Source organism: Schistocerca serialis, chromosome 11 (genome assembly GCF_023864345.2).
Source record: "Schistocerca serialis cubense isolate TAMUIC-IGC-003099 chromosome 11, iqSchSeri2.2, whole genome shotgun sequence".
NCBI classification, from domain to species: domain Eukaryota; kingdom Metazoa; phylum Arthropoda; class Insecta; order Orthoptera; family Acrididae; genus Schistocerca; species Schistocerca serialis.
The window spans coordinates 85683197-85699415 of NC_064648.1; the positions used below are offsets into that span (position 1 = coordinate 85683197).

The 16219-nt window shown below is 38.3% G+C and overlaps 2 protein-coding genes across 6 annotated transcripts in view; one reads left to right on the top strand and one right to left on the bottom strand.

The window, feature by feature from the left end:
* The window catches only part of LOC126427298 (zinc finger protein 708-like), a 223677-nt gene extending 217121 nt beyond the window's left edge, over positions 1–6556 (top strand). For 2 of the 5 annotated variants that reach the window (XR_007576627.1, XM_050089599.1), the window contains one exon: positions 2762–2966. Coding sequence is in view for 3 of the 5 variants with exons in the window: in XM_050089599.1 (XP_049945556.1) it covers positions 2762–2782 (21 nt within the window). In the remaining 2 variants the exon portion in view is untranslated. Of the gene's footprint in view, positions 1–2761 lie in introns of all 5 variants that reach the window. The other 3 variants (XM_050089598.1, XM_050089597.1, XR_007576628.1) reach the window with 2 other exon arrangements.
* LOC126427296 (zinc finger protein ZFP2-like) overlaps positions 1–16219 on the bottom strand; it is a 276401-nt gene that overhangs the window by 21368 nt on the left and 238814 nt on the right. The gene's annotated exons all lie outside the window — the stretch shown is intronic.

Below are 16219 nucleotides of genomic sequence, written 5' to 3' on the forward strand. Positions count from 1 at the left end.
ACATGCTGCCAGGATAGGTTTTGCTCCCCAGGTCTGTGGTATATAGTGCTTCTCTGCCCGACTGTCCCATAGTCACAGGAAACATGCATATTTGGTGTAGCCACGTTGTAGACCCAGTAGTATGTCCGCAGTGCCTAACAAATAGTGTTAATGCGTACTTGTGTACATATTTAAAAAAAATTACATGTTAAGCTCAGAAACATACCTTTATGTCTCTAAAAATCTTCCAGTTGTGGTGTTATATTTGAGAGGTGTTAAAAACGTTCAATATTACTGTAGGTTTCACCGATTTGTACTGAATGACCCACTGGAACAGAAGCAATTATGCTACAAATGAGTAGTATAACTTTCAGACTTCTACGTAACGAATCTATGAAAAGTCACCATTCAGTAGAGGTATTTGTTATACCAAAGCTTCTATGAAACCACACCAGTGTCATGACAGTGAACCAGGAAAGCTTCTTCAGCCTTTCTGAAAAACCGTCAGAGTTCTTCTTCACAGTTACAGTACCAATAGAAGGTTGTTTCAGGAGCTGACAATCTGTTTTCTTGAGAATGTGATCCTAGTAACTGGATAGATTCTTTGGATAAGTACAAATCCCATGTCAAATCATTCACTTCACCTTGGGTTAGGGATTTTAGTTGGCATGAATCTTAGGGGGCTTGATATGTGTCACCAGTAAACCCAATATCCTCTTCATGCATATCATCATTTGGCCAGAAAAATCGCTTTTGTTGTCAGGGGTGTTGGAATCGGAATTCCTGGTCCATGAGCCACTGGCCTTACGGCAAATTGAACATCTTGATATTTATGCTCACTTTGTTTCTTTTGGTTTATACCAAGAAGTAAAGGTAGATTGATTCATTAAATAAATTCAGATAGGATACTTCTAATTAATTTAAAAAGCATGCTAGAGAGACATATTAAGTTCATGAGAATAAGTCATTAACTTACTTCTAAATTTGTACATGCAGTAATATCAGTTGGTAGTATGATCTGTTTCCTCTCTCCAAATCATAGGTACACCCAAATCGATACATTTTCACTGCTTTTTGATCCAGTGCCACAAACTTTCAACACACATTTTGCAGCATACATGTGGTGCAAAGAGGTTATCCTCATCACCAATTTTAACTCCAAAGTATGCCTGCCACTTTTGTCTCACAAAAGGATCAATTTTGAACTTCCTGTGTGGGATGATGACTTTACCACAAATGTAGCATTATATTGCTACATTTGGATGATTCTTGCGCATTCGATTCATTTTGTGACGATGCTGCTGTCACCTGCAGAGCTCAAGTCATACTAGCCTACAGGTCTCTACAAGTTAGAGTACTATCAGCTCAACCCCCCCCCCCCTCTCTCTCTCTCTCTCTCTCTCTCTCTCTCTCTCTCTCTCTCTCTCTCTCTCTCTCTCTCTCTCTCTCGAGTTGGCACATCCATCTCTGTATACACCACTGTGAGCTATTATTGTATCTCATTTTATGGTAAACAAAACACAGATAATAGAAGTTTCTTTTCATCTTTTTAACTACCTTTATTTGAATATCTTATATTAAATGGAGCTCTGTGACATGGAAATAATTCTGTTTTCTCATAATAAACTTACAAATTTCAAACACTTGAGTGGCTTACATACCTAGCAGGTTACTAGTTAGATATTGAGATAGCGATGAAATGTGACCTGATTGAGCAAAGTGCGTTACATTTTTCAATTCAGCGTGAACTAAATATAAAAGATTACCTAAAAGCTGATAACATAAAAAAAACAACTTTGAAATACAGACCAGTGTTATATCAATTTTCTATGTTTATGCCACAGTGTCCTGAATATGAGGCTGGTTGAAAGGGTATACAGATGTTACTGCCCCTCTTACACAGCTGCAGCCACTGAGGGATCAGATGAGAACATTTGTATCTGGCACAGGGTCAGGAACATTCATCCTATCTTTCCCTTGTGGCCAAACTCTGCTTTATTGCTAATTAACCCCAAGCTATCTCCTCTTGTAGCTGTATCTCTGTGTTCTTAGGCCTCAAGACAGAATCATCAGGATTATCTGTCAGTGGACCACCACAATCTTCAGAGCATCAATGGCTGAGAGACCCAGAAGAAGGATATTTTTCTTTAGGTCTTATGGCTCTACCCCTGCTCTGTGAACATCTGAACAAGCATGAGTTATATGCTGTTCTGACAAGAGCTGTTGGATTTCCTCTTTTCACACCAGTTGGAAATTGTCATAGCAAGCACACAGCATGTGTAAAAACTTCTGCAACAAGTATAAGGCAGCAGCCCAATCCACAATGTCTACCAGGATGTGTGCAAGCTTGTACACTTTCCAGGAGACCCACATTCCCAACAGTTGGGAATGTGGGTCTCATAGGAAGTGTGCAAGGGATAAGTCCCTGCAGTTGGGCCATTCACCTGTGTCCTCAGTGGCTCAGATAGATAGAGCATCTGCCATGTAAGCAGGAGATCCCAGGTTCGAGTCCCGGTCGGGGCACACATTTCAGGTGTCCCCATCGAGGTATATCAACAACACCGGTCGGCAGCTGAGGGTTTCCATTGAGAGAGAGAGAGAGAGAGAGAGAGAGAGAGAGAGAGAGAGAGAGAGAGAGAGAGAGAGAGAGAGCGCATCCTGCCATAGATGAAACAGTTTCATCTCATAAACATTGAATGTATAAACATCCTCTTACATGCATCCTGGAAATATTTACCTATTATAATTTGTGATTGTTGACTAATTATTTTTTTCGTTTCAGGTCGACGAAAGTGGCAAGTGAGGCTGGTAGTTTTGTATTTGATGAAACATATCAGAGAACAACAGGTGATAAGCTGGACATTACTACAGAGAAATCAGCACATTTCGTCAGTAGTGGAACTGCAGTACAAGTGTTTCTGTCTAAGGAGGACACTGCATTATGTAGTAGAAAAACTAGCAACTTAAAAGAAAGTGAAATTAATCAATTTATGTGTAGTTCATGCAATCAAACTTTTTTGTCAAAATTCAGTCTCATAATGCATGTGTTCATTCATATTGATGGTGTGCAGCCACCTTCTCATGTCTGTACAGCGTGTGGTGAAGTATTTGAAACACGTGATAGCTTGAGCAAACATTCTGTTGTGCAAAGAAGCATTAGTCACGTAGAAAGTCATCAACATAGCACAGTTTCTAATGAATATGATAGTTTCATGTGCTGTGAGGTGGTAAGTAGTGGCAATAAATTACAGAAATGTGGTACTTCCAGTAAACCTATCAATAAAACAGATGGTCACATACCATACACTTCTGATATTTGTGAGGAATCATCTAGTCAGCCTGGACATCTCAAGAGCACTTCAGTAATAAGTACTGGTAAAAGACCACACAAATGTGAGATTTGTGGTAAATGTTTTTGCGATTCCAGCAGTCTCAACAAGCACTCCTTAATACATGGTGCGGATAGACCACATAAATGTGACGTTTGTGGGATAGCATTTACTCGAGTTGGTCATCTCACGGAGCATTCACGAATACATACTGGGGAGAGACCACACGTATGTGTGGTTTGTGGGAAATCCTTTGCTGTGATGGGCAATTTCAATAAGCATATCTTACTACATACTGGCGAAAAACCACATAAATGTGACATTTGTGGTATGTCATTTACTCATTCTAGCAATCTCAAAGTTCATTCGCTCATACATACTGACAAAAGGCCACACAAATGTGAGTTTTGTGATAAATCGTTTACTACACCTGGCAGGCTCAAGGTGCACGTTATTATGCATACTGGTATGGGATCACACAAATGTGACGTTTGTGGAAAGTGCTTTACTCAGTTTGGTAGCCTCGAGGCGCATAGAGTGAAACACACTGGCCAGAGACGACACATGTGTGACGTTTGTGGCAAATCATTTGCTAGCCGTGGGAATCTCAATGTACATGCATTAATTCACAATGGCGTAAAACGATACAAATGTGACGTCTGTGGGAAATCCTTTTATCGGTCTGGTGGTCTGAAGGCGCATGTATTAGTGCATACTGGCGAGAGACCGTATAAATGTGATTCCTGTGGGAAAGCGTTTACCGAGTCTGGTAATTTGAAGAGACATGTATTGATACATACAGGCGAGCGACCTTTCAAATGTGATGTTTGTGGAAAAGCATTTACTCAGTCTGGTAGTCTCAAGGCCCATGCAGTAACACATATTGATCATAAAACAAATATCCAGTAATGTGAGGTATAATTAGGAGTTATTGTTAAGCCTAGGAGACCGATTCAAGAGGAAATAAATTTTACAAAAATATTTGACCATCTTAATATAAGATGATGAAAGCAATAAATGGAAGACAGCTGCAGTGATACGTTTCTTACAGGTTAAGCTAGGCCTGTATGTCAGCAGACATACGAGAATAGCTAAAGAAGTGTGATGTTGAGAGCAAATGCTCTGTTATGGCTGTTAATGTATTTTGGAAAGTATTTCTGCACTTTCTTACAGGATGAGATATCAGATGGTTGTCAAGTATATTTTACTGGAGGTGTCTAAAAACCAAAGACAGATGTATGGGAGATTAAATTTTCATAGATGTATATGTATATTTTTGCATGTGGAGATGTAAATTGACCTTTTTTTTTTTTTTTTATTCAGAATTATCAAGCAGTGACATGTTTAAACTGATTGAAAACAGCCCTCTTAACCGTGTACTATTTAACTTGTTTGATGTATGTCTAGTGGAAAAACTCTTAGCATATGTTGTCAGTTATGTTTAAGACATGGACTCCCTGTATTTTTCCGGTAGTGTTCACAATGCAAATGTATATTATATAATATTCTGAAAATTTGTGGCAATTCAAATATGTTATGAACTTGAATCCTTTTTGAGTATCTGCTTACACCGTTTAAACTTCATGTTTTGTCAGTCTGCAGATAAGCACTGTTTTTAGAGACACCTTTACGCATGTGTACTTACGACAATTTAAACTAATTCTTGTTTCATCATTTGTTACTCAAGGCTGTTTTTATAACTTCAATATCTTGAAATAGTATTAACTGGTGGGATTTTTATGCCATGTTATGTTAATGAATTGTGATTCTTGTCTATTACTCTTCCTTAGGAATGCTACAATTAGTTCCGCAATTTTGCTTTTTAATAAAGTAAAACAAATTTACAATTTCACTAAAGACACCTTTAGTAACTTTTGTAAAAGTAACATGAAGTGCTAAATTTATTATCCATTGCTAGCTGTAAAATAGCTTTTGTCAGATGACTGACTACTGGATGTTACTTTATTTTCTTATCAGGAAAAGAATAACAAACGAAATGTCTCCTGCTTGCTAGGTATTCTTCTTTATGTTGATAATGAATAGTCATTTTACTTCAGCAGCCTCTTTGGTTACTGCAGACAGGTTTGCTGCATGCTGAGCTAAATGGTGCATCATTGCCACAGCTAAGGCTATGCAATCAGTCTGCCCTGCCCTGTGTTGAATAATTGGGAGTGCTTTCTTTAATGCCACCTTCTGTCCCTCAGCGATTTGTTATCACCAAGAGAAACAGTATTGTAGTTGAAAAATTAGTTTCTGGCCATCCAGGTTGTGTACAAATTAACTGATGCTACTAATCCAAGATCTGAAAGGGCTTTTCAATTAATAGTTTCGTATTCATATTAGTAACCCATTCTAGTGATCATGTGTCAGTACACATCAGGAATTCAGTGCTGCATGTATTTTGACCTTCACCAAGTGGATATTTTCAAATCACATGTAGTCTGTTTCTTTCTGTGCATGTGAAAATTGAGCAATACAGTTTTCCTTTATGGTATTTTTGTTCTCGAAAGCATACTGATATTTTGTATGTTGAATGAAATGTGCTGATTGTCTGCTTTGTTGTTCTTACATATTTTTGTTTGTTTGGAACCACACTAAACAGTTCTGAACTTCATTGTTACATGACATGGAAGATGTGGAAGTTTCATGAACGGTTTTCTGCTACCTTGATTAACTGCTTAATCACTGGAGGATGGAAGATGGCCTATCTATAATAAGCACATAATATGTGATTTATGTTACATTTTTGTAAGTATGTAATAAGTATGTAAGTAGTGCATCTGCAGAAAAGCTCATATCCTGTTGGGATATTTGGCAATGCATTTCTTAAATTTCTGGTAGCTTATTGTCCAACAGCAATGGCCAACATAGATCTGTTACACAATTGCTTATATTTCATAACTTTAGTGTAACTTCCGAAATCACCCATATATAATTTGAAATTTTACTCCTTTCCAATGTTTATTCATGAACAATGATTTACCCAAAGTCAGGTATGGACCTAAATAATTTACAGAAATCTATGAAAACCATAACTTTGTTGTGCAATTGTGAAATAAAATCTGCAAAGGCGATGGAAGTCCAGGTGTATATATATATTTGTTGATGGATGCAGTATACACCAAATATTCACTTTTGTGTATATCACTTCAAATTTCCAGTCTGAATTTGTCAACGCAGTTACCTTCTTTCAGAAATAACATGACATGGTGTTCCCTTTTGACTGTTGTGTGACAATGGTGAGACATCAAATGCATAATAAATTAGATGAAAATGATTTTCTTTCCCATCAGATTTGCGACCAAACCATTCCTTCATCCTAAGAAAATCGCTCTTTTGCAGAATTTTCGGACCTCTTGCTGAAACATATGACTGCTGCTGTAGAAAGTTTAACATTGTTCCTTTCAGAATCGGTGGCTGAGTTAGTGTTAACATGTATATCAAACAATTATGCTGTTCCTAATTTTATCTCCAGAGTCTCTTCTTCTGCGAACTAGTGATGATGAAGGCTTTGAGGTCCCATTCCTGATGAACAGTGTGATGTAAAGGAAAGTTTAACGCAGCTAAATGAAATCGCGACTGACAAAGTACTTGATCAAAACTTAGCAGGCTTTACAGTGAATATCTAATAAGATATAAAATCTACTATGTGCTTTAAATGGATAACATTACACAGGTACCTGAGATGTGACATGACTATATTTGCCATTAGCATTTAGGGAATGGCAAGGTGGCCTGAGATAAGTAAATATCACTCAAGGAAAACTCATCGTCTGTGCTTAAACTAATACAAATCTGTGGAGCAGTTAACTCATCAGTAGCAGTCAGATGGTTGGTCTCCACTTTCTAGGTACTCAGTGGTTGACTTCTCATTGTGTGTGAACACTTTTTGTCTATTTCATTTGGTATTTCTTGTACAGTGTAGCACTGCATTTATACAAAACTATATAACACACTTCAGATAGCCCAAAAAATAAACTGAAGAACTTCAGCCATTTTCAGATCAAACAGTAATGTAATAAATAGAGCTCAGGAGTACCTACTGTCTATGTTGTGAGTGCTGATGATTTCTCTGTTTTAAGTGACCACTTACATTGCATAAATTTATCATTGTGGTACATCCTCCACATCTGTACCATGCCTCACTGAAAGCTGGCTACACATGAGGGTGGATCTAAGCTTCTGGTAATTTTCTCAAAGCCAAAATTTTGCTGGTCACAGCCACAATGCCATTCCAATCAATGTGTCCATGTAAAATGTCTACTCACTCAGACAGTGCCTAACTGACCCCTGAAAGCTGTGAAGTTGGGAAATTGAATATGTTTACTTCTGCACACTTCCATTTTTGTTCCTACCGAAATTTATGGTGAATGTTCAAGGTAACTACACCGCTTATAAAACTTTCTGAATCGAACATTACAAAATATAATTTCCAGAATTATTTGAAGAACATGAAATCTGTTTGAGAAGTAATATTTTTGTTAAAAATGCACACAACTTTGATAAGATACAAGTGTTTTTATTAACAACTTGTATTGCACCCAAACGTGGGAACAGAAAGAAATTGAATTATACATTTTCATTTCAAAGTATTTGTCTCTTGTAGGATATTTGTTTTATATACAGCAATGACTCTTAGAAAAAATTATTTCTCAGTTTCATCCTTTGTAAAAATTTATTGTAGTCATAAATGAGTCTGATGCTTGCTTCTGCTAATAGTCCTCATCTGATTTTTTTCCTTTCCAATTTTATAATTAGAATTGTACTACCATGTTGAAGAGTTTTTGTGAAGGAAGTTGTTGCTCATAACAAATGATGTGAAGTTTTTTTACCAGTAGTTAGAAAGGACCAGAACTTGATAGTCATAAAGGAAGAGAAAAGACTTTGCTGCAGTCAGTACCTCTTTTGGCTGATTCTATTTCTCTATCCTCTTCTTGTCTACTTGCAGCATAACTTCCACTGAGTTTTTCACACCTGTCAGAGTTTCAGTATTAGATAAGGAAAGAGCCATAATTTCTGAAAATAAGAACCAGTCATTATTATTAAATTTCTTATTTTTACTGTGGCATTACTGATTTCCAGATCAATGTTCCTAGTGTTCCAATAATGCATCAGTTGATCAACCAACAGGAAATAAAGATAAATTGCTTCTGACAGTGGGAGTCAATCTCCATCATACATCGAATCTAGAAATATGCATTGTTGTGTAGAGTCCATCTCCTACTATGATAACTGAAGTTCATCCCAGAAAGAGCATATTTTGAATGAAAAATCTACTGTGTTGTTCACACAGCATGACTTATAATGCCAGTATATATTGATATGAAGTCCTCTGGACTGCCACCAGATACTTATAAAATATTTGGTAATCATTGTGCTGTTTCAGCAAGGATAGATAATGTTCAAGAAATCAAATAGTAAAGTAGACCTCATCAGGCAACTTCATTTTTACCATTCGCATAAATCTTTTCTAGGTTCATCCATGTTTTTATAAATCTTTTGAAAAGCATCATTTTTGGACAAGTAATTGTATAGCTCAGAAAAATGAAGCAGAAATGCATTCCTGTGGAATTGACTGGCCAACTATGTCCCATTTTTCTGAGTGTGTGGAAGCCCCAGTTGACTGTCACCTGTTGACCTGCACACATTGAGCAGTCTTATGGCTTGCTCTTTAATACATGGCACGTCTCCTTTGTCTTTATGCACCACAGGTGCAGGAAAAGTTCTTTGTAACCAAGTATTTCTGATTATATGCACAGCCAATAAAATTTTATTGGAAGAGGCAAATGAAACAAAACAATGCTTTAAAAACTGGGCTTGAGAGAGTTGCAGGAAACATTAGCTATACAGATCATTCAGTAAAGAGAATCAAGAAGAAGGGGGGAAAATAGGTTCATGTATGTCCCAAGGCTTCACTGCTTCAGAAGTACAAGGAAGGAACAGAAGAAACTTCCATTTTCAGATGTTATTGCCAAACAGGAGATAGGCACATAGTTTTCACATCAAACATTTATTTTACCCTGTCATTATTGTAGTAACCAATGTTCATTGTGCTATATTTTTAACCCCTCTTTTTTATGGAATTCCCTTCTTGCAGCACGTGGTAAACCTTATTTTGCTTTGGTTGAGCCTATGTATATGTGATTATCTCTCTCTCTCTCTCTCTCTCTCTCTCTCTCTTTGTAACTCAAGAAAGATATTACAGATTTTGAACATCTGCATTCCTTAAATTATTTGGTGCAATGAAATAACCTGTTAATATGAGTGTTTGAAAACTTGTTCACTGTGGCACACAAGATATGCAAGAGATATATGTATATATATCTGTCGTAGGCTTCAGCTGTTAAAATGCATCTCACCTGCCATCTGTTGGTCTTTCACTGCTGTTGTCATTTCCGTTACTGTACTGTCTGTGCAACTATGATCCAACTTATTTTTTGTGCATCTACCATAATTCGAAAGTTGTGGCTCAAAAAACAGACTCAAAAATGTCATGGTGGTAATGGAGGTACAACAAATTATGCATCTGAAAGAATCTGTCCTAGTCAGGACACACATTTTGCCACATGGAGTGGCTGCGCAGTTTGAGGCACCATGTCACAGACTGTGTGGCCCCTCCCACCAGAGGTTCGAGTCCTCCCTTGGGCATGGGTGTGTATGTTGTTCTTAGCATAAGTTAGTTTAATTAGTGTGTAAGTCTAGGGACCTAGAAGTTTGGTTCCTGAGTAATTCACACACTTTTAAACATTTTGATTTGAAATAATCAAAAACAAACTGCCAGGTCGGGATGAAATCTCAATTTGGTTCTACAGAGTACTCTATGACACTGGCCCCTTACTTAGCTTCCATATATCAAGAATTTTTCACCCAGTACAAAGTCCCAACGAACTGGAAAAAAGTGCAGTAGACTCCAATATATAAAAAATACAAAAGAACAGACTGCAAAATTATAGGCCAATATCCTTAAAGTTATGTAGCTCTAAAATTCTTTAATATATTCTGAGTTTGAGTATAATAAATTGTCTAGAGACAGAAAAGCTTCTGTCCACAAATCAGCTCAGATCTAGAAAACATCCCCTGTCCAAAACTTATTTGGCCATTTTCTCATATGGTATCTCATTTGATATCCTGTGAACCGAGATTACCAGAAATCGTATGACACAGTGCCCCAAAATAGACTGTTAACGACATTCTGAGCGTGCAGATTAATTTCCCACATAAGTGAGTGGCTTGAAGACTTCTTGAGCAATAGAACACAGTATGTCATCCTTGACCAGCAAATATTCATCAGAGATGAGGGTATCATCAGGAATGCCAAAAGCACTACATCAGTGAATAATCTGATGGAGAGGATGAGCAGCAGATGTGGCTGGTAGCTGATTATTCTGTGATATACGAAAAATGTCATTGTTGTGGCACTGTACGAGGCTACAAGATGGCCTGCACAAAACTTTTAGTTGGTTTTGAATGGCAGCTTGCTCTGAATGGAGATAAATGCATCTAGGTGTAACGTTGCAAATCAATATGAAATGGAGTGAGCACGTAACGATGGCAGCAGGGAAGACAAATTTTAGGAAAGTGCAGCTCATCTATAAAGGGCACTCCATGGGGACCACATTCTTGAGTACTGCTTGACTCGCAAGGAAACCCACCAGGTCAGATTAAAGAAAAACATCACAGCAATTTAAAAGCATGCTGCTATATTTGTTAGTGGTAGGTTTGATCAACAGATGAGTATTGCAGAGATGATTCATGAACTAAAATTAGAATACCTGGCGGGAAAACGACGTACATATGTGAAACACTATTGAGAAAAACTCTAAACCGGTATATGAAGTTGTCTGCAGAACGATTCTACTCCACAGGGTCATTTCATGTAAGGACCACATAGATAAGAGATATTAGTCTCACATGTAGGTTTGTAGACAGTCGTTTTTCCCTTGTTCTTTTTCCAAATAGAACGGGAAAGGAAAAGACTGGTACTTGTGCAAGGTGCTCTCCGCCATGTACCACGTGACTGCTTACGAAATATGTATGTAGATGTGATAAAACTATTTTTTAATTTATAGAAGCAGCCCATAGTCATCTTTCGTTGCTTGTTGTATCATCACAGAATTCCTAAATTTTATTAGCATTACCACACTTCCCCACTGTTAGGTAAACAGCCATGGCTGTCTTTAATATTGAGATCTAAGGACTCTCAGTAACTGTCAACGCCTGTGATTGCTGGGAACCGTCTTACACCCCAATGCAGCACTAATCATTGTCAGTTGTTAAGGTTAAATTGTATCTTCGTCGTGTGTGTGTCTCGTTATTCTCATATTTTTTTCTGAAGCTTTGAAAATAAGTACCACTGACGACCAGGTTATCACTATCACTTCCAAAAACTTCTGCAGCAACTATCAACATACAAATGGTGTTTCTGCCCCTGTCCTTGTTTCTACTAACAACTTTAGAGAGACCATTAGTGTAAGCAGTGCCAATTATTTTAATTAATGTAACTATTGTTCTTGCTGCAGCTGTGGCTATTGCTGTTACTGATCTTTGGTGTATGATGATGGATGAGGTTTTACTACTGTACCAGTATCCATTGTTTCGCTGGCTTATGTTGAATATGTTTTTCTTGCTCCATAATGACGAGCTTTCCGTTTCTAATCTGCATTAATTTGGATTTCTGTACAAGCTGTAGTGTGTAAGGGTTTGGTGGCGAAACTACTACTTGTTATAGGTGATTAATTCATATTATTCTTATTCTTTGAACTGATTTCGAAAAGCTTCATCTAAAACTTTTATATCAGTTACAATTGTCTTCTTTTCATTGTTGCTTTTTACATACACGTAAGTTTCCGGTGGTGAAGAGCTCTGAAGAAGAGCACCCTTATGACAGCTTGAGAGGGGTGGGGGTGGGGGGGGGGGGGCTAGTCGTGGAGGTACAGAGTGTGTTCAATATTTTGGAAAATGAATGGCAACTTGTAAGTCGTTGTTTTTGTTGTTATTGTTATTGGTGTTGTCATAGTATTCAGTTCAAAGACTCATTTGATGCATCTTTTCAAGCTGCTCTGTCTGTGCAACTCTTTTTGTCTTTGAATAACTGCTGTAACTTTCATCCCTCTGGATCTACTTTCTGATTCATTTCTTAGTCTCTCTCTGCAATTTTTAATCCTCACATTTCTCTCCAATACTAAATTTGTAATCCCTTGATGTCTCAGAATGTGTTCTATCAATCGAATCTCTCTGGGCCAGCCGTAGTGGCCATGCGGTTCTAAGCGCTACAGTCTGGAGCTGAGCGGACGCTACGGTCGCCCCCAGGGTAAGAATAGGCCCGAGGTATTCCTGCCTGTCGTAAGAGGCGACTAAAAGGAGTTTCAACCGTTTCGGCCTTCCATGTAATGGTCCCCCTTGGAGTTTGACCTCCATTTTTCAAAATTCTACAGAAGTACGAGCCTTTTGGGGAAGGACACCTTACGTGGTGTATCACTGGTCCTCCGTACACTAAGACCTTGGCACTCAGCATTGTAACGGCGCTGTAACCATACCCATTATTCATCAAATTGGGCCTAAACGCCTGATGGGTTCTAAAAGTTACGCCCATAGTGCGTCCCCATCTGCACCTACGATCATGATGGACTTTCCATGGCACCCGAAATCCAGCACGGTAGCCAGCCCGTTGTGGTGGTCCCGCCAAATGGCAAAACTCGTCTAATAATTTAAGTGTCTCGTTTCCTACTCTAGTTCCTTCAGCGTCACCTGATTTAATTTGACTACATTCCATTTTCCTTGTTTTGCTTTTGTTGACATGCATCCCATATTCTCGTTTCAAGAGACTGTCCATTTCGTTCAATTGCTCTTTCCAGGCCTTTGCTGACTCTGACAGAAAAACAATATCACTGGGAAACCTCAAAGTTTTTATTGCTTTTTCCCTGGCCTTTAATTCCCACTTCAAATTTTTCTTTTGTTTCCTTTACTGTTTGCTCAATGTACCGATTGAATAACATTGGGGACAGACTACAATCCTCTCTCACTCCATTCTCAAACACTGCTTCCCTTTCATGCCCCCCCCCCCTACCCAACTCTTATATTTTCTCTCTGGTTTCTGTACAAGTCGTATTTTACTCCTGCGACCTTCAGAATTTGAGAGAGAGTGTTCTAGTCAACATTGTCAAAACCCTTCGCTAAGCCTACATATGCTATAAACGTAAGTTTGCCTTTACTTAACCTGTCTTCTAAGATAAGTCATAGGGTCAGTATTGCCTTGTGAATTCCTACATTTGTCCTTAATCCAGACTGATCTTCCCAGAGGTCAACATGTACCAGTTATTATATTCTTCTTGAATTCTATGGGTATTTCATCCATCTCGTGTATCGTGAGCACCACGTGGAAGATATTAGTTTGGCTGGCTCACCCAAGGCTATCAAGAGTTCTGATGGAATGTCATCTACTCCAGGGGCAAGGTTTCGACTTAGGTGCCTCAGTGCTCTGTCAGATCCTTCTTGCAGTATCATATCGCCCATCTCATCTTTATCTATGTCCTTCTCCAGTTCTACAATACTGGTTTACAGTTCGTGTCCCCTTTATAGATCCCCTATATACTCTTCCATATTTCAGCTTTCCCATCTGTGCTTAGAACTGGTTTTCCATCTGAGCTCTTAGAAAGAAAAACAGCTGAGTACACTGCTTTTCCTTTCCCTGGGAGCTAGGAGGGAGGGGGTGTGCAGTCCCCCCTTCTCCACTGGGTATGGGTGCAGTAGTCTCTGAGGTCTTCATTGGCACTCCATGTGGAGGTGGTATCACTATGCACACGTTCTTTGACTTGGTTCACAATCTAATGAACTCGCAACTGCCACATGCCACTAATCAAGGAGTACCTCAAACACACATTAAACTAAAAAAAAATGTTTGAACTATTACAGAATACGAGAATCTTACACAAAAAATTACATGTCCTCGTCAATTAAATACCACAGATATTTTTGTAAAATTAGTTGTTGCTCATTTGTGGACGACAAGAGTAAGAATAGTTGACATTCCTAATGCATGTGGGAAGTTTGCCAAGTTGAATTTAGCCAAATTTTGTACTTTCACAAAAGAGCATTTCGTTTTCTGTATGTGCGTTTTCTCTCTTCATAATTTCAATGGATGTATTCCAGCCAACACTGTCAAACGCATTATGTAAATCTACAACTGTTATTAATGTTGGTTTGCCTTTTTTTACCCTGTCTTCTGAGGTAAGTTCCTACATTTCGCCAGGAACTAAACTGAACTTCCCCTATATCAGTTTCTAGCAGTTTTTCCCATTCTTTTGTAAATAATTCATGTAAGTGTTTTGTAGCATACCTTATTAAACAGACTTCAGTAATATTCATACCTGTCAGCACCAGTCTTCTTTGGAATCGGAATTATTACATTCATTATGAATGTCTCATAATTATATCTTGTATACCAGGTGGAACAGTTTTTTCGCAATTGGCTCTTTGAAGCTTTTGAATAAATCTGAGGCAATGTCATCTACTACGGGGGACTTGTTTAGACTTAGGTCTTTAAATGCTCTGACAAATTCTTCTCAGAGTGTCATATCTTACATCTCATCTTTATCTATTTCATCTTTCCTTTCAATAACATTACCTACAACTTTGTCTCCTTTATGTAGCCCTTCTATATGGCCCATACACCTTCCATATTTGCCTTCTTAGCTTTCACTGCTTTTCCTTCTGAACTCTTGAAATTCACAGAGTTGCTTCTCATTTCTCCAAAGTTTTCTTTAAATTTTCTGTGAGCACCATCCACTTTTCCATAGCTGAGCATCTTTCTACATTCCTATATCTCTCTACAAGCCACCCTGATGAGCCATTTTGCATTTTCTGTCAATATTGTCTGTACTCCCTTCCACCTTTCATCTCTGCCTTCTTTCCTTTCACTGGCTTGCCTTCTGAACTCTTGAAATTTATAGAGTTGCTTCTCACTTCTCGAAAGTTCTCTGTAATTTTCCTATAAGCATCATCCACTTTTCCCTAGCTGCGCTTCTTTCTACATTTCTGTATTTGCCTACTAGCCATCCTGCTGAGCCATTTTGCATTTCCTGTTACTCTCGTTTTTCAGGCATCTGTACTCGCTTCCATCTGCTTCATTTTCTGCATTGCTATATTTTCTCCTTTCATCAGTTCAGTATCTCTTGTGAACCTCCAAGTCAGCTGAGTGCATTAATGTGCCATGTCCTGGACGTGGGGAAACAAGCACAACTGGGGTCGAATCACCTTTACAGATTAAGGATGAGGGCTAGTGAACCATCGTCCATGGATGTGGATTTAAGTGATTTTCTACATCCCAAAAGGCGAATGACAGGCTGTTACTTATGTACCACCGTAGATACATTCTGCACAAACATTTAGCAAATGTTCTCACAGTTGCACATAGTATATACTCTAGATATTAAGCAGCAAAATGTCTTGAGTTATCCAAGGACTTTTTCTATGCCATTTTACTTACTTGATTCCTGTTGCCTTCACTATTTCATCTCTTATAGCTATGCTTTCGTCTTTTATTGTATTCCTTTCCTCTATTCCAATCCAATGTTGCCTTCCTCTGAAATTCTGAATAACATGAGGTTCCTTCGTTTCGTCTAAGTCATGTCACCTTTAATTCCTACATTTTTACAATTTCGTTAGCTTCAGTCTGCGGATCATAACCAGTAAACACTGACCAGAGTCCATATCTTGCACTGGCAAAGCCTTCCAGTTTAAAGCCAGGTTTCAAAGTCTCTGCCTTATCGTTATATAATCAGTCTGAATCCTTCCAGCGTCTCCACATCCCATCCACTTGCACAATCACTTCTGTGTGATTCTTAATCAAAGTGTTAGTAGTGATTAAATTGTGCTGTAAGCAAAATTCTACCAAGCGGTTTCATCTTGCAATA